General features: G+C 51.0%; 1 protein-coding gene across 6 annotated transcripts in view; it reads right to left on the reverse strand.

Annotated features, from left to right (window-relative positions):
* CCDC77 (coiled-coil domain containing 77) overlaps positions 1–25,748 on the reverse strand; it is a 60,065-nt gene that overhangs the window by 8,549 nt on the left and 25,768 nt on the right. For 2 of the 6 annotated variants that reach the window (XM_073544189.1, XM_073544190.1), the window contains exons 2-8: positions 8,131–8,188; positions 7,838–8,057; positions 5,104–5,246; positions 4,854–4,950; positions 4,571–4,655; positions 4,381–4,469; positions 4,154–4,302 (exon numbers count right to left, since the gene is read on the reverse strand). In XM_073544189.1, coding sequence (XP_073400290.1) covers positions 4,154–4,302; positions 4,381–4,469; positions 4,571–4,655; positions 4,854–4,950; positions 5,104–5,246; positions 7,838–8,057; positions 8,131–8,168 — 821 coding nt within the window. In that variant the 5' untranslated portion in view covers positions 8,169–8,188. Of the gene's footprint in view, positions 1–4,153; positions 4,303–4,380; positions 4,470–4,570; positions 4,656–4,853; positions 4,951–5,103; positions 5,247–7,837; positions 8,058–8,130; positions 8,189–8,499; positions 9,258–9,310; positions 9,448–9,507; positions 9,557–25,748 lie in introns of those variants that run through there. The other 4 variants (XM_073544186.1, XM_073544185.1, XM_073544187.1 and 1 more) reach the window with 4 other exon arrangements.

Below are 25,748 nucleotides of genomic sequence, written 5' to 3' on the forward strand. Positions count from 1 at the left end.
GCCCCCTATGTACAAGAATATAACTACTATAATACTGCCCCCTATGTACAAGAATATAACTATAATACTGCCCCCTATGTACAAGAATATAACTACTATAATACTGCCTCTATGAACAAGAATATAACTACTATAATACTGCTCCTATGTACAAGAATATAACTACTACGTCACGAAGATAAGCGTCGGGATACAGCAGTTATTACATGGCAGTTAGTCAGGACAGGAGTCAGGTAACCCTCACTCTGCTGTCCCTTTTAACCATGTGCTTTATTCCTATCCTCCTATGTTCTCTTGCAATCCACTTTCACCGACCAATCCCCCCTCCATCACGACTCATATACATCAGCTCCTCTCTCTTTGCTTCTCCCATGTACAGCTCCCATGCACTTCTCACCTTCTTAAAAAGCCTCAGCCCATCTTGCCCAAACACACTGCACATAAAATCTTCATACAATTCCAAAAACTACTTGCTCTTTATCTTCCTGCTCCTACTGATTTCAGGGGACATCTCCCCCAACCCCAGTCCACCATCCCCCAACCTCAACCCCTACCCTACCTCACATCGAAACCTTAATAATCTTACTAATATCACTTGCACTCCTTCATCTCCTTCTTTCAATTGTGCCCTTTGGAATCCACGGTCTGTATGCAACAAGCTTCCTTTCCTACACAATTACTTTCTGAAAAACTCTCTGAATTTGTTGGCCCTCACGGAAACCTGGATTCAGGATTCTGACACTGTCTCTCCTGCTGCCATTTCCCATGGTGGCTTACAATTCTCCCATTCCCCGAGACCGACAAATAGACCTGGTGGTGGAGTCGGCATACTCCTGTCCCCACAATGCACTTTCCAGGTCATCCCCTCAGTTCCATCACTCTCATTCCCTTCTTTTGAAGTCCACACCATCAGGCTCTTTCGTCCCCTCTCCCTCAGAGTAGCGGTCATATAACGGCCCCCAGGCTCACCCACCCACTTCCTGGACCATTTCTCTGCCTGGCTGCCGCACTTCATGTCCTCAGAACTACCAACCCTTATCCTGGGAGACTTCAACATCCCCATTAACAGCCCCACTTCCACATCTGCATCCCAGCTTCTATCACTAACCACTTCTCTAGACTTCTCTCAGCTCTCAACCTCTGAAACACACAAAGACTAACACCCTGGACCTGGTTTTCGCCCGGCTCTGCTCAATCTCCTACCTAGATAACTCACCGCTTCCCCTCTCTGACCACAACATTCTCTCCTTTACACTCACAAATCCTCGCTCACCCCAGCACCCTCCTACCTACCATTCAGTCAGAAATCTACAAGCCATTAACCCTCATACACTTTCAGACTCCCTACACTCATCATTGTCCCCAATCTCTTCTTTGTCCTGTCCTGATCTGGCTGTACATCACTACAATGACATTCTTAGAAGCACCCTTGACCAAGTAGCTCCCCTCACCCTCAGAACCTCCAAACACAGAGTGAAACAGCCCTGGCTCACATCGCAAACCCGATTTCTCCAGCGATGCTCTAGGTGTGCTGAACGCTTATGGAGGAAAACACACACACCAGAAGACTTCATACACTTCAAATTTATGTTAAGGACATATAACTCTGCCCTTCACCTCGCCAAACAGACCTACTTCACCACCCTGATCTCCTCACTATCCAACAACCCCAAGAAACTTTTTGACACCTTTCACTCCCTCCTCAGGCCAAAAGCACAAGCCCCTATCACAGACATTTGCGCTGATGACCTGGCCTCCCACTTTATAGAGAAAATAGACAATATCCGTCAGGAAATCCGCTCCCAATCACCAAGTTCAGTGACTCCCATCCCTCCCTGCATTTCCCCTGGCTCACTCTCCACATTTGCTCCCATCACAGAAGAAGAAGTCTCCAGGCTCCTCTCCTCTTCTCGTCCAACTACATGCACAACCGACCCCATTCCCTCACATCTCCTCCAGTCTCTCTCCCCAGTCGTCACAACTCACCTAACTACAATCTTTAATCTCTCCCTCTCCTCTGGCATTTTCCCCTCCTCCTTCAAACACTCTATCATTACTCCATTACTAAAGAAACCCACCCTTGACCCATCCTGCACAAACAACTACAGACCAGTCTCCAATCTCCCCTTCATCTCTAAACTCTTGGAGCGCCTGATATACTCACGCCTTACCCGTTACCTCTCCACTCACTCCCTCCTAGACCCTTCACAGTCCGGTTTCCGCCCCCTACATTCGACAGAAACTGCACTCATCAAAGTGACCAATGACCTTCTGACAGCAAAACGTAATGGTGACCATTCTCTGCTCATTCTTCTCGACCTTTCTGCAGCTTTCGACACTGTTGACCATCCTCTCCTACTCTCTAGGCTCCAGTCACTAGGCATTAAGGACACTGCTCTTTCCTGGTTCTCCTCCTATCTTTCCGACCGCTCCTTCAGTGTTCTGTTTTCTGGCTCCACTTCATCTCCTCTTCCTCTCACTGTTGGGGTACCTCAGGGCTCAGTCCTTGGCCCCCTTCTCTTCTCTCTCTACACGGCCCCAATTGGACAGACCATCAGCAGATTTGGCTTTCAGTACCATCTTTATGCTGATGACACACAACTGTACACATCATCCCCTGACCTTACCTCCGCTGTACTACAGAACGCCAGTGACTGTCTGTCTGCAGTCTCCAATATCATGTCTGCTCTCTATCTGAAACTCAACCTCTCCAAAACTGAACTTCTTCTGCTCCCACCATCTACTAACCTCCCTAAATCTGACATTTCCCTCTCTGTGGGTGGCACCATAATAACACCCCGACAGCAGGTGCGCTGTCTGGGTGTTATGTTCGACTCCGATCTCTCCTTCACCTCCCATATACAATCTCTTGCCCGCTCATGCCGCTTACACCTAAAGAACATCTCTAGAATCCGCCCTTTTCTCACCATGGAAACAACAAAAACTCTCACTGTCGCCCTGATCCACTCCCGCCTAGACTACTGTAATGCTCTATTAATTGGCCTCCCTCTCACTCGACTCTCCCCTCTCCAGTCTATCCTTAATGCAGCAGCCAGGGTTGTCCATCTGGCTAATCGTTTCTCAGACGCGTCCGCTCTTCGCCAGTCGTTACACTGGCTGCCAATTCATTACAGGGTACAATTCAAAGTACTTGTTCTCACCCACAAAGCTCTCCACAGTGCGGCACCCCCTTACATCTCCTCCCTCATTTCTGTCTATCAGCCTAACCGACCGCTGCGCTCTGCAAATGACTTTCGACTAACCTCTGCCCTAATCCGTACCTCCCACTCCCGACTCCAAGACTTCTCCCGTGCTGCGCCAATCCTCTGGAATGCTCTACCCCAAAATATTAGGACCATCCACAATTTGCATAGTTTTAGGCGCTCGCTCAAAACACATTTGTTCAGAGCGGCCTATCACATTCAGTAATCAAAGTCATGTTTGTGTGTGTGTAGCCCATTCACTATCTCCATCTAACCCCCACCCCCTGAAGATGGCTGGACCGTCATTGTAAATACATCATTGTAAATACAAACCTGTGCTTTGTATCCCCCCCACCTCATTGTAGATTGTAAGCTCCACGAGCAGGGTCGTCTTATTTCGCTTTAATTATTGTATTGTTAACGTTGTTACTTATGACTGTTGTGTTTGAAACTGTTCAACTGTAAAGCGCTGCGGAATATGTTGGCGCTATATAAATAAAGATTATTATTATTTATAACTACTATAATACTGCCCCTATGTACAAGAATATAACTACTATAATACTGCCCCTATGTACAAGAATATAACTACTATAATACTGCGCCTATGTACAAGAATATAACTACTATAATACTGCTCCTATGTACAAGAATATAACTACTATAATACTGCTCCTATGTACAAGAATATAACTACTATAATACTGCCCCTATGTACAAGAATATTACTATAATACTGCCCCTATGTACAAGAATATAACTACTATAATACTGCGCCTATGTACAAGAATATAACTACTATAATACTGCGCCTATGTACAAGAATTTAACTACTATAATACTGCGCCTATGTACAAGAATTTAACTACTATAATACTGCCCCTATGTACAGGAATTTAACTACTATTCTGACTGCTGAGGTCACATGAATGTAAGAATTGGAGTCGTACTTCTCGGTCGTCTCTTTAATCTTGGCCTGGTCTCGTTGATGCTGCACCTGAGCCTCCTCCATGCGGATCCTTCTGTCGTCCATCAGGGCCTCCACTTGCTCCTTGGAGAGCCGGGTTTGCTCCTCCAGTTGTGCTTGCAGCGCCTCCACCTGGGCGAGGATGATGGAGAGATCAGCGTTACCTGCATCTGTGTCACCTGCTCCTCTTCTATTACGTTGCGTCCTCACCTGGAGAAGAAGTGTTTGGTCGTCCGGCTTTTCTTGTGAGGCCATTGGGTCGTTCTTCCTGGACGATCCGATTTGACCTTGTTTTGCAGCTGTGGAGAAGGGGTGTCGTATGATTACAAGGTCCGATGTCGAGAGTTTGGGGGATGGGGTACAGTTTGGATGGCATTTCCTGACACCTGCCATGTTGCACCTTCACCTGCTCCTATCCGGCCTGGACGCCGCTCTTTGCGTTCATGGGGGTCCCCCGTCTGGATGGACCTCTGGGGTACGGTGACCTATAAGAGAGACAGGAGCTAAATACAAGCAATACAGTGTAATAACAGCGACACCTACAGTCTATATCAGGTACTACACAAAATATTAAACGAGACTGGACTGCCAGAAAGCAGAGATCTTGAAACTGGATAATTACAGGATGGATGATCCCTTTTATCTTATATCCATTGAAATGACACCTGACCCTTTAATTTCACCTTATTTGGTGGCTCCTTGTGAAAATAAGTGATTTCCCCCCCGCTGGTGGCCACCAAGGCGAGAAGTTGCTGGATTTTCTTCCTGTCCTCCAGTTCTCTACAATAAAACACGAGATAAAGCTGCAGCACAGAACGATGAGAGCGATCGTCCCGATGTTGTGGATGGAAAAAAGTTACTAGTGATAGATAATAGTGTTGCGCATGTGATGGATCGCAGCGGTACGGGCCCCGCTCAGCACGCGCTCCTCACCTGATCTTCAGCCGGTCATTTTCGGAGTACAGCCGCAGCACGTGCTCCCGCTCCTGGAAGAGGTAAACCTGCATGTCGCTCAGCGCCTTCTGCAGCTCGGAGATCTCCTCCTCGCGCTGCCGCATTTCCCACTGGAGCTTGTGCTGCCGAGAACAAAGTCAAGAGGAACACTCACAGAACACCCCGGGATCCCGACACCGATTTTCATAATTTCAATAACATTTGTGTTTTTGTAACAATGGAAACGATTTTTTAGTTGTTTTTTTTCCCCTCTGCAGAGAACACAACCCGACCCTGCGCAAAACGTGCAGACAATGATCTGTGAACCTTATCACCAGATCTTATCACTAAGAACTCAGATCACAAGGTCGGACAGTGATCATTTAGAAATTGTTGGCAGCAACATATCTTAAAAAAAAAAAGTAGTTCCCCAGGCCGTGCCCGCCTTCGTGCCCGCAGGGTCCCACACTGACCACCAGCCTTGTCCCTCGTGCACATGGATTTCTCCAGAATCTTCTGATATTTTCAGCTATAGATCGAGGATATTTGCAATTTTACATTGAACGTTTTTCTGAAATTGTTCCACAATTTTAAGACGCAGCAGTTCACAGAGCGGTGACCTCCGACCATCTTTGCTGCAGAGACTCTGCCTCTCTAACTTGCCCATTTTTATATATATATATATATATATATACACATACACACAGTCATGTGACTTAGTTGCAAATTATCCCTCCTGCTGATTTTAATTAGTGTCACTTTTTCAACCCTTTTATTAAAAGGAACCTGTCAGGTGATTGTGCGACTGTAGTTCTAATGTTGAAGTACACTGCTCAAAAAAATAAAGGGAACACGTAAACAGAATATAACTCCAAGTAAATCAAACTTCTGTGAAATCAAACTGTCCACTTAGGAAGCAACACTGACAATCAATTTCACATGCTGTTGTGCAAATGGAATAGACAACAAATGGAAATTATTGGCAATTATCAAGACTCCCTCAATAAAGGATTGGTTCTGCAGGTGGGGACCACATCTCAGTACCAGTGCTTTCTGGCTGATGCTTTGGTCACTTGAATGTTGGTTGTGCTTTCACACTCGTGGTAGCAAGAGACGGACTCTACAACCCACACAAGTGGCTCATGTAGTGCAGCTCATCCAGGATGGCACATCAATGCAAGCTGTGGCAAGAAGGTTTGCTGTGTCTGTCAGCGTAGTGTCCAGAGGCTGGAGGAGATACCAGGAGACAGGCCAGTACACCTGGAGATGTGGAGGGGGCCGTAGGAGGGCAACAACCCATCAGCAGGACAGCTACCTCCGCTTTTGTGCAAGTAGCAACAAGAGGAGCACTGCCAGAGACCTGCAAAATGACCTCCAGCAGGCCACAAATGTGCATGTGTCTGCACAAACGGTTAGAAACCGACTCCATGAGGATGGTCTGAGGGCCCGACGTCCACAGTTGGGGGTTGTGCTCACAGCCCAACACCGTGCAGGACGCTTAGCATTTGCCACAGAGCACCAGGATTGGCAAATTCGCCACTGGAGCCCTGTGTTCTTCACAGATGAAGGTTTACACTGAGCACATGTGACAGACGTGACAGTCTGGAGACACCGTGGAGAGCGATCTGCTGACTGCAACACAGTGGCGTAGCAAATGTTTGTGGCGCCCGGGGCGGTCGAAAAATTTGCCACCCCTTTGGTCGTTGATAATCCGGAAGCATCCGAAGATCCCACACTACACTCAAAGATCTAATTTTTAGTCTGCTACTAACTCTGCTGTTATTTCTAAATTTCTAGACTTTCATCTTCTTGCAGTTCTCTATATATATGTATGTATTAGCTTGATGATGCTGGATGAAGACCTAATGGCTTTTTATATACATCTACAGTGACACCAGGTGGGCAGAGATCTCTGGGTGCATATACATCTACAGTGACACCCCAGGACCAGGTGGGCAGAGATCTCTGGGCAGTGCCCAGTGGGCACATACACATCTACAGTCCCTGCCCAGGAACATAGTCCAGAATCCTGGTGGCCATTCCGTAAGACTATTCATTCCTTGTAGCCAGATGTGCCCATCAGCCCGGGTCAGCAGCACAGAGCTCACCCCGCACCAGTGCCACACCACACACCCACATAGACGCCAATGTGACATGATGCACACAATGGATGTACGTACACAGTCAGGCAGGCACTCCTGTGCCCTCTTACCAAAAACCGGGTGGATCCGGTGCCCTGATCGATGGCCCCCCCGGCCTCGACCCAGGACAAATCTATTGGTAGCTGCCATCAGCAGTGTTCGCCGGGCAGGAAGTGCGCTGCCACGCCCACGGTGGAGACACACAGACAGGTCGTGCTGGCTGCTGCACTGTGCCTCCGCGCTTCTCCCACAGAGAGGAATTGCTGCTGCGCCGCCTCCACACACGCCGCCTGGGGTGCACCGCTTTGATTTTGGATATCCTTCCAAATCCAGACCTCCATGAGATATTTTGATTTACATTGATCATTATGATGTTTCCTTGTTCTCAACGCATGCCGCTATGTAATGAATAAAGATTTGCAGCTGCGATATTTCAGTGATATCTTCGATGTGGTATCTTGGTGTTCCCTTTATTTTTGTTGAGCAGTGTATATAGCACCAATCCCTATCTCCTATGAAGGAGTACCAAAATGGCAGTGACGGGGGCTATCAGGAGGTTCCCAGCTGCCAAACCAATCAGACGCTCACGTCACCTGCTCCTCATACGTAGCTTTATACTGCTCCAGCCTTGTCACCAGATCTTCATGCTCCTCGTCAAACTCTGCGATCTTCCTGCGGTAATATTCCAGCAGCTCACGGGACGGACGCAGGTACGCCAGGCGCTCGATAATGGGGGGCAGCGGGGTTGAGTCCACCGGCTGCGGGGTGAAGCTGTAGGAAACGGACGAGTCCGGAGTGCGGGGGATCCTGTGCCTGAGGAGGAGAAGAGTGAAACCCCAGACCGGATCTGTGCAGCCGACACTGTGACCCCGCATCACCCCCTCACCTGTTATCTCGGGGGTCTCGGGGTGGTGACAGCGCCATGTTGGTAATAAGTACAAAATCTGCAAAAAGAAAAAATGTAATGAAGTCACAACAGGTTTATAGTGAAAGGGATAAATAATTAACCCCTTCCCTCCCCAGGAAGAGAAACAACTTTATGATGGATTGTGCTGGTGGTCTCCGCCGCCGCCATCTGTGTAGCCGAGTCGCAGGCGTGTAACACAAGAGATGACGACGGGAAGAAAAATAAGAATATATGGAAAAACGTTTAGCGAACAATCACTGGTATCCTCAGAATAACAGCGATCGGAGCGTCACAGAGAGCGGAGACTGCACACAGTGCCCCCCCCACAGTCAGCGGTCACAGCTGTACCTGCATATAACGCCTCAGGAGCCTGCGTAGCCCCGGTAACAGCACCGAGCAGCCGCCTCAGGAGCCCGCGTATCCCTGGTAACAGCGCCGAGCAGCCGCCTCAGGAGCCTGCGTATCCCCGGTAACCCCGCAGGGCAGCCGCCTCAGGAGCCTGCGTAGCCCCGGTAACAGCGCAGGGCAGCCGCCTCAGGAGCCCGCGTATCCCCGGTAACAGCGTCGAGCAGCCGCCTCAGGAGCCCGCGTAGCCCCGGTACGGCGCCGGGCAGCCGCCTCAGGAGCCCGTATATCCCCGGTACAGCGCCGGGCAGCCGCCTCAGGAGCCCGTCTATCCCCGGTACGGCGCCGGGCAGCCGCCTCAGGAGCCCGTCTATCCCCGGTACGGCGCCGGGCAGCCGCCTCAGGAGCCCGTATATCCCCGGTACGGCACCGGGCAGCCGCCTCAGGAGCCCGTCTATCCCCGGTACAGCGCCGGGCAGCCGCCTCAGGAGCCCGTATATCCCCGGTACAGCGCCGGGCAGCCGCCTCAGGAGCCTGTCTATCCCCGGTACAGCGCCGGGCAGCCGCCTCAGGAGCCCGTATATCCCCGGTACGGCGCCGGGCAGCCGCCTCAGGAGCCCGTATATCCCCGGTACGGCGCCGGGCAGCCGCCTCAGGAGCCCGTATATCCCCGGTACGGCGCCGGGCAGCCGCCTCAGGAGCCCGTATATCCCCGGTACGGCGCCGGGCAGCCGCCTCAGGAGCCCGTATATCCCCGGTACGGCACCGGGCAGCCGCCTCAGGAGCCCGTATATCCCCGGTACAGCGCGGGCACCTCACGTCCTCCGCTCCCGCTGCTCTCCGCGGGTCTGCAGCCGCCTCAGCTCCACAGCACAAACTAAAAATCCGAACAAGCCGCTGACAGAGTCACAGCCAATCCCAAAGCAGCTTCAAGCCTCAGCCAATCAGAAGCAGAGTCTTTGCATATGACCGCGCGGTGCGCGCCGGGAAATGTAGTTTTGTGGTTCTTACAGGCTTTGTATATAATAGTATTGCGGCGCAGCATATCTCCCGCCCTCTACCGATCACATCTGGTATTACAATTTGCCCTCTGCAGGTCATATCTGGTATTGTGGCGAACTAAGATGCAGCGTGGTATCGCGGCGCCTGCTGCTGGTTTTATCTGGTACTGTAGGGTTGTATGACACGGCGATACCGCCACCCTCTGCTGGGATCATTTGGTACTGCAGCGCTATAGGACGCGAACGTCTACTGCCGCTCTCTGCTGGTTTTAATTGGTACTGCAGGACAAGATGACAGTGATATCGCCGCCCTCTGCTGGAATTATCTGGTATTACAGAGTATGATGACAGTGATATCCCCGCCCTCTGCTGGTTTTATCCCATACTACAGTGTACGATGACACAGTGATATCGCCTCCCTCTGCTGGTATTATCTGGTACTACAGCGTACGATGACAGTGACATCGCCTCCCTCTGCTGGTATTATCTGGTACTACAGCGTACGATGACACAGTGATATTGCCGCCCTCTGCTGGTGTTATCTGGTACTACAGCGTATAATGACACAGTGATATCGCCGCCCTCTGCTGGTATTATCTGGTACTACAGCGTACGATGACACAGTGATATCGCCGCCCTCGGCTGGTATTATCTGGTACTACAGCCTACAATGACAGTGATATCGGTGCCCTCTCCTGGTTTTATCTGGTACTACAGAGCAGGATGACACAGTGATATCGCCGCTCTCTGTTCGATTTATCTGGTACTACAGCGTAGGATGACAGTGATATCGCCGCCCTCTGCTGGCATTATCTCGTACTACAGCGTATGATGACACAGTGATATCGCCGCCCTCTGCTGGATTTATCTGGTACTACAGCGTATGATGAAACGGTGATATCGCCGCCCTCTGCTGGTATTATCTGGTACTGCAGCGTAGGATGACACGGTGATATCGCCGCCCTCTGCTGGCATTATCTGGTACTACAGCGTATGATGACACGGTGATATCGCCGCCCTCTGCTGGTATTATCTGGTACTACAGCGTAGGATGACACGGTGATATCGCCGCCCTCTGCTGGAATTATCTGGTACTACAGCGTATGATGACACGGTGATATCGCCGCCCTCTGCTGGTATTATCTGGTACTACAGCGTAGGATGACACGGTGATATCGCCGCCCTCTGCTGGTATTATCTGGTACTACAGCGTAGGATGACACGGTTATATCGCCGCCCTCTGCTGGCATTATCTGGTACTACAGCGTATGATGACACGGTGATATCGCCGCCCTCTGCTGGCATTATCTGGTACTACAGCGTATGATGACACGGTGATATCGCCGCCCTCTGCTGGTATTATCTGGTACTACAGCGTAGGATGACACGGTGATATCGCCGCCCTCTGCTGGCATTATCTGGTACTACAGCGTAGGATGACACGGTGATATCGCCGCCCTCTGCTGGTATTATCTGGTACTACAGCGTAGGATGACACGGTGATATCGCCGCCCTCTGCTGGCATTATCTGGTACTACAGCGTATGATGACACGGTGATATCGCCGCCCTCTGCTGGCATTATCTGGTACTACAGCGTATGATGACACGGTGATATCGCCGCTCTCTGCTGGTATTATCTGGTACTACAGCGTATGATGACACGGTGATATCGCCGCCCTCTGCTGGTATTATCTGGTACTACAGCGTATGATGACAAAGTGATATCGGTACCCTCTGCAGGTACTATCTGGTACTACAGCGTATGATGACACGGTGATATCGCCGCCCTCTGCTGGTATTATCTGGTACTACAGCGTATGATGACACAGTGATATCGCCGCCCTCTGCTGGTATTATCTGGTACTGCAGCGTAGGATGACACGGTGATATCGCCGCCCTCTGCTGGCATTATCTGGTACTACAGCGTATGATGACACGGTGATATCGCCGCCCTCTGCTGGTATTATCTGGTACTACAGCGTAGGATGACACGGTGATATCGCCGCCCTCTGCTGGAATTATCTGGTACTACAGCGTATGATGACACGGTGATATCGCCGCCCTCTGCTGGTATTATCTGGTACTACAGCGTAGGATGACACGGTGATATCGCCGCCCTCTGCTGGTATTATCTGGTACTACAGCGTAGGATGACACGGTTATATCGCCGCCCTCTGCTGGCATTATCTGGTACTACAGCGTATGATGACACGGTGATATCGCCGCCCTCTGCTGGCATTATCTGGTACTACAGCGTATGATGACACGGTGATATCGCCGCCCTCTGCTGGTATTATCTGGTACTACAGCGTAGGATGACACAGTGATATCGCCGCCCTCTGCTGGCATTATCTGGTACTACAGCGTAGGATGACACAGTGATATCGCCGCCCTCTGCTGGTATTATCTGGTACTACAGCGTAGGATGACACGGTGATATCGCCGCCCTCTGCTGGCATTATCTGGTACTACAGCGTATGATGACACGGTGATATCGCCGCCCTCTGCTGGCATTATCTGGTACTACAGCGTATGATGACACAGTGATATCGCCGCTCTCTGCTGGTATTATCTGGTACTACAGCGTATGATGACACGGTGATATCGCCGCCCTCTGCTGGTATTATCTGGTACTACAGCGTATGATGACAAAGTGATATCGGTACCCTCTGCAGGTACTATCTGGTACTACAGCGTATGATGACACGGTGATATCGCCGCCCTCTGCTGGTATTATCTGGTACTACAGCGTATGATGACACAGTGATATCGCCGCCCTCTGCTGGTATTATCTGGTACTACAGCGTAGGATGACACGGTGATATCGCCGCCCTCAGCTGGCATTATCTGGTACTACAGCGTATGATGACACGGTGATATCGCCGCCCTCTGCTGGTATTATCTGGTACTACAGCGTAGGATGACACAGTGATATCGCCGCTCTCTGCTGGTATTATCTGGTACTACAGCGTACAATGACACAGTGATATCGCCGCTCTCTGCTGGTATTATCTGGTACTACAGTGTATAATGACACAGTGATATCGCCGCCCTCTGCTGGCACTATCTGGTACTACAGCGTACAATGACACAGTGATATCGCCGCCCTCTGCTGGTATTATCTGGTACTACAGTGTATAATGACAGTGATATCGCCGCTCTCTGCTGGTATTATCTGGTACTACAGCGTATAATGACACAGTGATATCGCCGCTGTCTGCTGGTATTATCTGGTACTACAGCCTACGATGACACAGTGATATCGCCGCCCTCTGCTGGTTTTATCTGGTACTACAGCCTACGATGACACAGTGATATCGCCGCACTCTGCTGGTTTTATCTGGTACTACAGCGTACAATGACACAGTGATATCGCCGCTCTCTGCTGGTATTATCTGGTACTGTGATGTACCATGTCTGCAAGATATGTTTTCTGTTGCAATGTGCTAACAAATCCTCCATCCTAGGACATTGTAAACTCTCAGTAGTAGGAATTCCTTCCCCCCAGGTTTTATCAACCCTGCCACTTCCTCTGGAAGAGCAGGAATGTTAATTAGCTAGACCATCTTCCTCACACCATTTGCCTTCTCTCCTCTTCAGAGCGGGAAAAACTTCTTTGTTTGAAACGAATAAAACTATGAGAGACTATACCATAAGAACCAAATACCCTAGAGATATGAAAATCATATTTTTGTAACCTGAGCGGTCCCAGCTTCGAGACCGCGTATGTTTCGAAGTTCTACCCTGTCCAGAACATGAGATAGGATTTGCGCCCAAATGGACGGTCATATCGCATAGATGTTTGATGTTTTCTTGATGGGCTCATTACGCTGGGAAACATGATACCACTGATGAGTCCATACCAGCTTCTCCCATAAAGTTATAGCTAATCTAAGTTTTGTAGCCAAAACATAACTTGGATAAGAGAGGTGGGATCAACCCAGAATGCACCTCTCTGTGATGTCACATAGGAAAGTCTATAAGGCATTTCCTGGGCAAACCAGCTCAGAACAGCTCAAGTCGTCGTGCTAGAAGGACCCCAATGAGCGGAGAAGTGCAGCTCCGCCTCCACCCACCTTAGCCGCATGGTCTGCCTAAGGAACAATATGGAACTGTGAGTGTAATCTCTTTGTTTTCTCCACTTTTATTTTATACCTGTACTGTACCTATTTTATGTCTCAATTTTATAGCAACTTTTATCTGTAATCACTGTCCTCTTTCGGAAAATAAATGAAATTATTTAGATCTGTCTCCATGCTCTAAGAATCGAACTATACGCCTTTGATAGATAATCGCTACTAATTCAAGGGGTTTGCCATGGACCCTCTTAATTTAACACTGTGAATTAAGTAACCGTGACTGGTGGCAGCGCGTTGTGTACGGCTATTACGGCTTGCTGGCAGTCTAGAAGGGTCTTATATTGCTGAGTAAGGGGCTTCAGCCACAGCATTGATAATTCCCTTACTGCAGAAGCCTAATTGCCGGTTCACAACAGGCAGCCCGTCCGGCGACTAATTATCCTAGGTGCAGTTCCCTGACTGACCTGAGGGTAAGGGGGGCGCCGGAGAGCTGCGAGTTCCAAAGTGGAACTGAGAAAGTGGGATATACATAAATCCCCGCAGTACTTGGAAGATTGATAGCAGTGGTGGGGCATCCAAATTAAACTCCCCCTGCGGCAAATTGTAGAGCGAGATTAGCTTGCTGGATATTTTTGGTCACATGGTGCCAGTGTTGGGATAACTAAGATAAGCCCCACTGCGCCTGTGATAGCCGTGTGCCGGCATTGTGTCACGCCCCTCCGTCCGCTGATACACCCGTGTCAGTGGTGGGACTGTGACATAGTGGTGACACAGGGTCCGCTGTCCGTCGCGTTTTGGTGGCAGCGGGACTCCCGTTAGTGTCGCCCGTAAGTGGACGAACGGCGGTGGGCTGTTCGTCACATATTGGTGGCAGCGCGGTGGGATAATCCTAGAGCATTAGTGATTTGGTTTGAGCAATCATTCCTCTCACTAAAAACCTGCACGGTTCCTGCGGGAATCCTGCATCATAGGTTTTGGAGAACAGACTCAGTGGTTACTAGTCCTGAGACATTAGTGTGTACTTGCAAGTATCCCCCTCCCGTTTCTTCGTTTTTCTTTTTCTATCTTTTATTTGGCAACCATGGCGGCAAAAGGAGAACCTTGGTACACCCGGCAGACAAAGGAAGTTCTTGCTGCGTTATGCACGTACCAAGGCCTTGACGCCACGAACAAAAACAGAGCTCAAATGATCGCGGCTCTAGTGCAGCTGGACAACGACCAGAATCCAGCGAGCGCAGAAGTTGGCCCAAGTTGCAATGGGGCTGCAGCAGAGGCTCCACTCCTGAGCGCTGGCCCCACATTCAACCAGAACGGGGTGGACCCCTATCTGCAAATGGCCTTGGACGAACTCCCCGCCGAAGACAGTGATGGGCGGGTGAGGCTGATCCAGCAAGCTCGAGAGAGAGCAGAGCAGCGAGCCGAGCGCCAGGCGGAGAGAGCTGAGCGCCAAGCTGAGGCTGAGAGAGCCGAGCGCCAGGCGCAGAGGGCCCATGAACTGGAGGTACTCCAGCGGGGTGGGAATGCCCTCACAGCCCGAAGCCGTGAGCCCAGCAGCGTCCAGACTCCTAAACCCCGGCCAGAGCATTTTCCCGTGATGGAAAAGGACGGGGACTTGGACACATTTCTGCGAGCCTTTGAGAAAGCCTGCAGACAGTACCAGCTGCCTAGAGACCAATGGGCAAGGTACTTGACCCCAGGGCTAAAAGGCAAAGCCCTGGAGGCATTTGCTTCTCTTCCGCCAGAAGCCGATGATGACTATGACGCCATAAAGCAGGCGCTGATCGCCAAATACCGGCTGACACCTGAGGTATACCGAAAGAAGTTCCGACACCTCCAACGTGGCCCACACGATAGCTACAGTGATGTGGTGCAAGGACTCAGGACCCACTTTGACCAGTGGATCCATGGACTGTCCGTTGAAACCTTTGAGCAGCTACGGGACCTGATGATCAAAGACCAGTTCCTGCATCTCTGCCCAGCTGAGGTCCGACAGTTCATCCTGGACCGCGAACCAACGAACGCGGACAAAGCGGCGCAGATCGCCGACAACCACGAGGCCAACCGGAAGCCCGAGACGCGGAGGCCAGTCGCCACCAGCTGGAAAGGGGGTAAGCCAGCAACCAACCCCAATGCCCCAGCTAGCCGTCCCTCCGGAGGCCCTGTCCCTGTTGCCAACAACAGGCCGGCTACTGACAGTCGCCTGTGTCACCACTGCCAGCGGCCTGGTCACTTCTTTTACACCTGTCCGAACAGGCCGAAGAACCCCCCAGCCAAGGCCCCCGGGCCCAACGCCTCTGTTCTTTTGGTGGGAGGTGTGGTTGGGAGGGCTGACGACAACGTTCAACCTGTTCAGGTGGGGGCCCGTCTTGCTACAGGCCTCAAGGACACCGGGGCTGAACGAACCCTCATCCGTCCTGGACTGGCGGCCCCTGAAGAGTTTGTTGAGGGGAAAACCCTGACTGTCACCGGGATTGGAGGCACCCGTTGTCCCTTGCCAGTGGCACGAGTTTTTCTTGACTGGGGTGCCGGGAGCGGGTTGAGGGAGGTGGGAGTGTCTGAAAATTTGCCCACTGATGTTTTATTGGGGACTGACTTGGGGAGGATGGTTGCATACTATGTCCCTGACACCCTTCCCCAAACTGATAATAAGGGTAACGTTAACCCTGATGATGTTGATGATGGGAAACTGAATGTGTTACCTGCTAATGCCTTGATGAGTAATGATGCAACTAACAACCATTCTTTCCCCAGGTACGATGCTGATGCTGATGTGAATGTACCAAAGCAAACTGATAACCATTCTTCTCCTAGGAAGGATGATGATGATGTTGATGTATCTGTGCCGACTGAACCCGTTAACCCTTTCTTTGAAGCGGTAGATGTGTCCACAGGTACCGAAGTGCTCAGCCCCGTCACTCTGCGGAGTGAGACGGCTGAGGAACCCCTGGCAGGAGCAAGCAACGGTGCTCAAGAGGATGGGGAGGTGCATGGGGACCATGAGGAAGGTAATGCCATGCAGCTGACCAGTGCCACCGAGGAAGGTAACTGGCCCATAAGTAGCACTGCTCCTGAAGTGTTGGGGGTGGATGGGGAGGTAGAGCCCAAGCCAGCACCGGCTGGTGGGTCTGCAGAAATCCCCAGGGAGACAGCATACATAGCAGCTGTCACACGCAGTCAGAGTGCCCAGATCGCAGGTAACGCACTGTCTTCTGGACCCTCTGCTGCTACAGGAGAGACTGAACCAGAGGTGAACCCAGAGCCGGTTCCAGAGGGTCCCAGTAAAGAGGGGACCCTGACGTCACTTCTGGCAGCCTCCAGCATGGAGTTCCAGGCTGCTCTGCACTCAGATGCCAGCCTGGAGAAATTGAGAGGTCTCGCCGAGACGCCCACCTCCAAGTCTTATAAGGAGAGGGTGTTCTGGGAACGAGGAAGGTTGTACCGGGAGACAGTACCCGGAGATCCTAAAAAGGAGTGGTTGAGGGAAAGACAGCTGGTCGTCCCCTATCAGTTCAGAACTGAGTTGTTGCGGATTGCCCATGAGATTCCACTCGCTGGACACTTGGGGATCAGCAAAACAAAGGCACGGCTGTCTCAACACTTCTATTGGCCCAAGATGGGGACAGATGTAACACACTACTGCCGCTCCTGTGCCACCTGTCAAAAAGTGGGTAAGGCGGGGCCTGCTCTTAAGGCTCCCCTTATTCCTTTGCCGGTGATAGAGGAGCCTTTCCAGAGAATCGCGGTGGACATTGTAGGACCGCTGTCCGTCCCCAGCAGCTCCGGAAAGCGATACATTCTCACCGTGGTAGACTACGCTACCCGGTACCCAGAGGCAGTAGCTCTGTCTTCAACCAGGGCAGATAAGGTGGCTGACGCACTGGTGACCATCTTTTCAAGAGTAGGATTTCCCAGGGAGATGCTTACCGATCAAGGGCCCCAATTCATGTCTCGCCTAATGGAGGCTCTCTGTGAGAAAATGCAGGTGACGCAGCTGGTATCGAGTCCGTATCACCCACAGACTAATGGTTTGTGTGAACGTTTCAACGGTACCCTCAAACAGATGCTCCGCATACTGGTTGAGACCCAAGGGCGCGACTGGGAGCGGTACCTCCCACACCTGCTGTTCGCTTACAGAGAAGTTCCGCAGGCCTCGACCGGGTTCTCCCCCTTCGAGCTCCTGTATGGCAGGCGAGTCCGGGGACCCCTTGGGTTGATAAGAGAATCCTGGGAAGATGAGCCAAACCCCACAGAAGTGTCCATCGTGGATTATGTCATGCGCTTCCGTGACAAGATGCAGACCTTGACGCAGTTGGTGCATGACAACATGATGCAGGCTCAGGCTGACCAGAAGCGCTGGTACGACCAGAACGCCCGGGAGCGGACCTACCAGGTGGGTCAAAAGGTGTGGGTGTTGGTCCCGGTACCAACGGATAAGCTTCAGGCAGCCTGGGAAGGCCCGTACGTCGTCCACCAACAGCTCAACCCGGTCACCTACGTGGTCACGCTTGACCATGCTCGGGGTAGGCGCAAGGCCTTTCACGTCAACATGCTGAAGGCGCACTACGAACGTGAAGCTTGCATCCTACCGGTCTGCAATCTGCCAGAGGATGGGGAGGAAGATTCCCTCCTGGACATGCTGGCCCAGGCCAAGGCCAATGGGTCCATTGAGGACATGGAGATAAGTGGTTCGCTCACCGTGTCCCAGCGGTTGCAGTTGATGGCCACCCTGGAACTCTTCCGGCCCGTGTTCACCAACCGTCCTGGGAGGACGGAGTTAGCGGTTCATGAGGTGGACACCGGGAATCATGCCCCATTACGGCGAACACCTTATCGGATCTCTGAAACGGTGCAACAAGTCATGCGCCAAGAGGTCGATGAGATGTTAAGGCTGGGAGTGATTCGACGGTCAAAAGGTGCGTGGGCTTCACCTGTAGTCCTCGTGCCTAAAAAGGATCGAACCACCCGGTTCTGCGTGGACTACAGGGGGCTCAACGCCATCACAACCTCTGATGCCCACCCGATGCCGCGCATCGAGGATCTGCTCGAGCGGTTGACAAACGCCAACTACATATCCATCATGGATTTGAGTCGGGGATACTGGCAGATTCCCCTGAGCCCTGAGGCGCAGGAGAAATCCGCCTTTATCACCCCCTTTGGACTGTACGAGTCCACGGTCATGCCCTTCGGCATGAAGAATGCCCCTGCCACTTTCCAGCGGATGGTCAACCACCTGCTTCGGGGACTGGAGGAGTACGCAGTGGCGTACTTAGAGGATATTGCCGTCTTCAGTTCCACCTGGGAGGAACACCTTCAGCACCTCCAGGAGGTGCTCAAGCGTCTTCACCAGGCAGGCCTGACCATCAAGCCGAGGAAGTGCCAGATAGGCATGCGCGAGGTCCACTACCTGGGGCACCGGGTAGGCGGGGGTTCCATGAGTCCGGAGCCAGAAAAAGTGGACGCAATCGTGTCCTGGCCCACCCCCAGGACCAAGAAACAGGTGAAGTCCTTCTTGGGCACTGCAGGGTACTATAGGCAGTTCGTACAGGACTATAGCGCCCTTGCCAAACCCTTGACTGACCTCACCAAGCAGAGGCTACCCCAAACAGTCAACTGGACAGATGACTGTGAGGCGGCTTTCCAAGCTTTGAAAGCAGCCCTGTGCAACTCTCCAGTGTTGAGAGCAGTCGACAGCAGTCGCCCGTTTCTGGTACAGACCGACGCCAGCGAGTTTGGCCTCGGTGCTGTGCTTAGCCAGGTCGACTCGGGGAACCAAGAGCACCCCGTGTTGTACCTGAGCCGGAAACTTCTGCCGAGGGAAGTGGCATACTCGACCATCGAGAAGGAGTGTCTGGCCATGGTGTGGGCACTGCAACGTTTGCAGCCCTACCTGTACGGGCGCGCCTTCACGGTGGTAACCGACCACAACCCTCTGAGCTGGTTGCACACAGTGTCCGGAACCAATGGAAGATTGCTCCGCTGGAGCCTTGCCCTTCAACAGTACGATTTTACTGTAAAACACAGGAAGGGCAGTGAAAACGGCAATGCCGATGGGTTGTCCCGCCGGGGCGAACCCGCTGAGGTGCGCATGGCCGATTACCGAGAGGTAATGCCTCCTTAGCGCCCTCTTAAGGGGGGAGGTGTGATGTACCATGTCTGCAAGATATGTTTTCTGTTGCAATGTGCTAACAAATCCTCCATCCTAGGACATTGTAAACTCTCAGTAGTAGGAATTCCTTCCCCCCAGGTTTTATCAACCCTGCCACTTCCTCTGGAAGAGCAGGAATGTTAATTAGCTAGACCATCTTCCTCACACCATTTGCCTTCTCTCCTCTTCAGAGCGGGAAAAACTTCTTTGTTTGAAACGAATAAAACTATGAGAGACTATACCATAAGAACCAAATACCCTAGAGATATGAAAATCATATTTTTGTAACCTGAGCGGTCCCAGCTTCGAGACCGCGTATGTTTCGAAGTTCTACCCTGTCCAGAACATGAGATAGGATTTGCGCCCAAATGGACGGTCATATCGCATAGATGTTTGATGTTTTCTTGATGGGCTCATTACGCTGGGAAACATGATACCACTGATGAGTCCATACCAGCTTCTCCCATAAAGTTATAGCTAATCTAAGTTTTGTAGCCAAAACATAACTTGGATAAGAGAGGTGGGATCAACCCAGAATGCACCTCTCTGTGATGTCACATAGGAAAGTCTATAAGGCATTTCCTGGGCAAACCAGCTCAGAACAGCTCAAGTCGTCGTGCTAGAAGGACCCCAATGAGCGGAGAAGTGCAGCTCCGCCTCCACCCACCTTAGCCGCATGGTCTGCCTAAGGAACAATATGGAACTGTGAGTGTAATCTCTTTGCTTTCTCCACTTTTATTTTATACCTGTACTGTACCTATTTTATGTCTCAATTTTATAGCAACTTTTATCTGTAATCACTGTCCTCTTTCGGAAAATAAATGAAATTATTTAGATCTGTCTCCATGCTCTAAGAATCGAACTATACGCCTTTGATAGATAATCGCTACTAATTCAAGGGGTTTGCCACGGACCCTCTTAATTTAACACTGTGAATTAAGTAACCGTGACTGGTGGCAGCGCGTTGTGTACGGCTATTACGGCTTGCTGGCAGTCTAGAAGGGTCTTATATTGCTGAGTAAGGGGCTTCATCCACAGCATTGATAATTCCCTTACTGCAGAAGCCTAATTGCCGGTTCACAACAGGCAGCCCGTCCGGCGACTAATTATCCTAGGTGCAGTTCCCTGACTGACCTGAGGGTAATGGGGGCGCCGGAGAGCTGCGAGTTCCAAAGTGGAACTGAGAAAGTGGGATATACATAAATCCCCGCAGTACTTGGAAGATTGATAGCAGTGGTGGGGCATCCAAATTAAACTCCCCCTGCGGCAAATTGTAGAGCGAGATTAGCTTGCTGGATATTTTTGGTCACATGGTGCCAGTGTTGGGATAACTAAGATAAGCCCCACTGCGCCTGTGATAGCCGTGTGCCGGCATTGTGTCACGCCCCTCCGTCCGCTGATACACCCGTGTCAGTGGTGGGACTGTGACATAGTGGTGACACAGGGTCCGCTGTCCGTCGCGTTTTGGTGGCAGCGGGACTCCCGTTAGTGTCGCCCGTAAGTGGACGAACGGCGGTGGGCTGTTCGTCACAGGTACTACAGCGTATAATGACACAGTGATATCGCCGCTCTCTGCTGGTATTATCTGGGATTACAGCGTACGATGACACAGTGACATCGCCGCTCTCTGCTGGTATTATCTGGTACTACAGCCTACGATGACACAGTGATATCGCCGCTCTCTGCTGGTTTTATCTGGTACTACAGCGTACAATGACACAGTGATATCGCCGCTCTCTGCTGGTATTATCTGGTACTACAGCGTATAATGACACAGTGATATCGCCGCCCTCTGCTGGTATTTTCTGGTATTGCAGCGTATGATGACACAGTGATATCGCCGCCCTCTGCTGGTTTTATCTGGTACTACAGCGTACAATGACACAGTGATATCGCCGCCCTCTGCTGGCATTATCTGGTACTACAGAGTATGATGACAGTGATATCGCCGCCCTCTGCTTTATTTATCTGGTACTACAGCGTACGATGACACAGTGATATCGCCGCCCTCTGCTGGCATTATCTGGTACTACAGCGTAGAATGACAGTGATATCTCCGCCCTCTGCTGGTATTCTCTGGTATTACAGCGCATGATGACACAGTGATATCGCCGCCCTCTGCTGGTAATATCTGGTACTACAGCGTATGATGACAGTGATATCGCCGCTCTCTGCTGATATTATCTGGTAATACAGCGTATGATGACACAGTGATATCGCCGCCCTCTGCTGGTATTATCTGGGATTGCAGCATATGATGACAGTGATAACGCCGCCCTCTGCTGATATTATCTGGTATTACAGCGAACGATGACACAGTGACATCGCCCCCTCTGCTGGATTAATCTGGTACTACAGCCTAAGATGACAGTCATGTCGCCGCCCTCTGCTGGTATTCTCTGGTATTACAGCGCATGATGACACAGTAATATCGCCGCCCTCTGCTGGCATTATCTGGTACTACAGCGTAGGATGACACAGTGATATCGCCGCCCTCTGCTGGTATTCTCTGGTATTACAGCGCATGATGACACAGTGATATCGCCGCTCTCTGCTGGTTTTATCTGGTACTACAGCGTACAATGACACAGTGATATCGCCGCTCTCTGCTGGTATTATCTGGTACTACAGCGTATAATGACACAGTGATATCGCCGCCCTCTGCTGGTATTTTCTGGTATTGCAGCGTATGATGACACAGTGATATCGCCGCCCTCTGCTGGTATTATCTGGTACTACAGCGTACAATGACACAGTGATATCGCCGCCCTCTGCTGGCATTATCTGGTACTACAGAGTATGATGACAGTGATATCGCCGCCCTCTGCTTTATTTATCTGGTACTACAGCGTACGATGACACAGTGATATCGCCGCCCTCTGCTGGCATTATCTGGTACTACAGCGTAGAATGACAGTGATATCTCCGCCCTCTGCTGGTATTCTCTGGTATTACAGCGCATGATGACACAGTGATATCGCCGCCCTCTGCTGGTAATATCTGGTACTACAGCGTATGATGACAGTGATATCGCCGCTCTCTGCTGATATTATCTGGTAATACAGCGTATGATGACACAGTGATATCGCCGCCCTCTGCTGGTATTATCTGGGATTGCAGCATATGATGACAGTGATAACGCCGCCCTCTGCTGATATTATCTGGTATTACAGCGAACGATGACACAGTGACATCGCCCCCTCTGCTGGATTAATCTGGTACTACAGCCTAAGATGACAGTCATGTCGCCGCCCTCTGCTGGTATTCTCTGGTATTACAGCGCATGATGACACAGTAATATCGCCGCCCTCTGCTGGCATTATCTGGTACTACAGCGTAGGATGACACAGTGATATCGCCGCCCTCTGCTGGTATTCTCTGGTATTACAGCGCATGATGACACAGTGATATCGCCGCCCTCTGCTGGCATTTTCTGGTACTACAGCGTACGATGACACAGTGACATCGCCGCCCTCTGCTGGTATTATCTGGTACTACAGCGTACGATGACACAGTGATATCGCCGCCCTCTGCTGGCATTATCTGGTACTACAGCGTAGAATGACAGTGATATCGCCACCCTCTGCTGGTATTCTCTGGTATTACAGCGCATGATGACACAGTGATATCGCCCCTCTCTGCTGGTATAATCTGGTACTAGAGCGTACAATGACACAGTGATATCGCCGCCCTCTGCTGGTAATATCTGGTACTACAGCGTATGATGACAGTTATATCGCCGCCCTCTGCTGGTATTATCTGGTACTACAGCGTACGATGACACAGTGATATCGCCGCCCTCTGCTGGCATTATCTGGTACTACAGCGTAGAATGACAGTGATATCGCCACCCTCTGCTGGTATTCTCTGGTATTACAGCGCATGATGACACAGTGATATCGCCCCTCTCTGCTGGTATAATCTGGTACTAGAGCGTACAATGACACAGTGATATCGCCGCCCTCTGCTGGTAATATCTGGTACTACAGCGTATGATGACAGTTATATCGCCGCCCTCTGCTGGTATTATCTGGTACTACAGCGTACGATGACACAGTGATATCGCCGCCCTCTGCTGGCATTATCTGGTACTACAGCGTAGAATGACAGTGATATCGCCACCCTCTGCTGGTATTCTCTGGTATTACAGCGCATGATGACACAGTGATATCGCCCCTCTCTGCTGGTATAATCTGGTACTAGAGCGTACAATGACACAGTGATATCGCCGCCCTCTGCTGGTAATATCTGGTACTACAGCGTATGATGACAGTTATATCGCCGCCCTCTGCTGGTATTATCTGGTACTACAGCGAACGATGACACAGTGATATCGCTGCCCTCTACTGGCATTATCTGGAACAACAGCGTATGATGACACAGTGACATCGCCCCCTCTGCTGGATTTATCTGGTACTACAGCGTAGGATGACAGTCATATCGCCGCTCTCTGCTGGTATAATCTGGCACTACAGCAAACAATGAGACAGTGATATCGCCGCTCTCTGCTGGTATAATCTGGTACTACAGCGTACAATGTCACAGTGATATCGCCGCCCTCTGCTGGTAATATCTGGTACTACAGCGAATGCTGACAGTGATATCGCCGCTCTCTGCTGGTATTATCTGGTAACACAGGGTATGATGACACAGTGATATCGCCGCCCTCTGCTGGTATTATCTGGGATTGCAGCATATGATGACAGTGATAACGCCGCCCTCTGCTGGTATTATAGCGAACGATGACACAGTGATATCGCCGCCCTCTGCTGGCATTATCTGGTACAACAGCGTACGATGAGAGTGACATCGCCCCCTCTGCTGGATTTATCTGGTACTACAGCGTAGGATGACAGTCATATCGCCGCCCTCTGCTGGTATTCTCTGGTATTACAGCGCATGATGACACAGTGATATCGCCGCCCTCTGCTGGCATTATCTGGTACTATAGCCTACGATGACAGTGATATCACCGCCCTCTGCTGGCATTATCTGGTACTACAGCGTAGGATGACACAGTGATATCACCGCCCTCTGCTGGCACTATCTGGTACTACAGAGCAGGATGTCACAGTGATATCACCGCTCTCTGCTGGTATTATCTGGTACTACAGAGTACAATGACACAGTGATATCGCCGCCCTCTGCTGGTAATATCTGGTACTACAGCGTATGATGACAGTGATATCGCCGCTCTCTGCTGGCATTATCTGGTACAACAGCGTACGATGACACAGTGACATTGCCCCCTCTGCTGGCATTATCTGGTACAACAGCGCATGATGACACAGTGATATCGCCCCTCTCTGCTGGTATAATCTGGTACTACAGCGTAGGATGACACAGTATGTGGATGGATACCATGTTTTGGCATAGGTGGTTTCCTTCATTGGAGACTGCCCTTCCCGTGGTTGTTCCTTCCCGGGCAAAGACCTGGCTAGTCATTGCTTGTGTTGAGAAACACGTGATGGTGTCTCCGCAGCTTCTGTTTTGCATGTTTTACATATTTCCCATAAGGGATGGGGGCAGTGCTCTAGAATCACTGCGTTGAGAAACATGTGACGGTGTCTCCGCAGTGTCGGATGTTGATCTCCATGAGTTCATTCATCCTCCTCTTCACAGTGATATCGCCGACCTCTGCTGGTATTCTCTGGTATTACAGCGCATTATGACACAGTGATATCGCCACCCTCTGCTGGCATTATCTGGTACTACAGCGCACGATGACAAAGTGAAATCACCGCCCTCTGCTGGTATTATCTGGTACTACAGCGCACGATGACAAAGTGAAATCACCGCCCTCTGCTGGTATTATCTGGTACCACAGCGTACAATGACACAGTGATATCGCCGCCCTCTGCTGGTAATATCTGGTACTACAGCGTATGATGACAGTGATATTGCCGCCCTCTGCTGGAAATATCTGGTACTACAGCGTATGATAACAGTGATATCGCCGCCCTCTGCTGGTATTATCTGGTATTTCAGCGTACAATGACACAGTGATATCGCCGCTCTCTGCTGGT

Source organism: Dendrobates tinctorius, unplaced genomic scaffold (assembly GCF_039654945.1).
Source record: "Dendrobates tinctorius isolate UK_male_01 unplaced genomic scaffold, ASM3965494v1 ptg000136l, whole genome shotgun sequence".
NCBI lineage: Eukaryota > Metazoa > Chordata > Amphibia > Anura > Dendrobatidae > Dendrobates > Dendrobates tinctorius.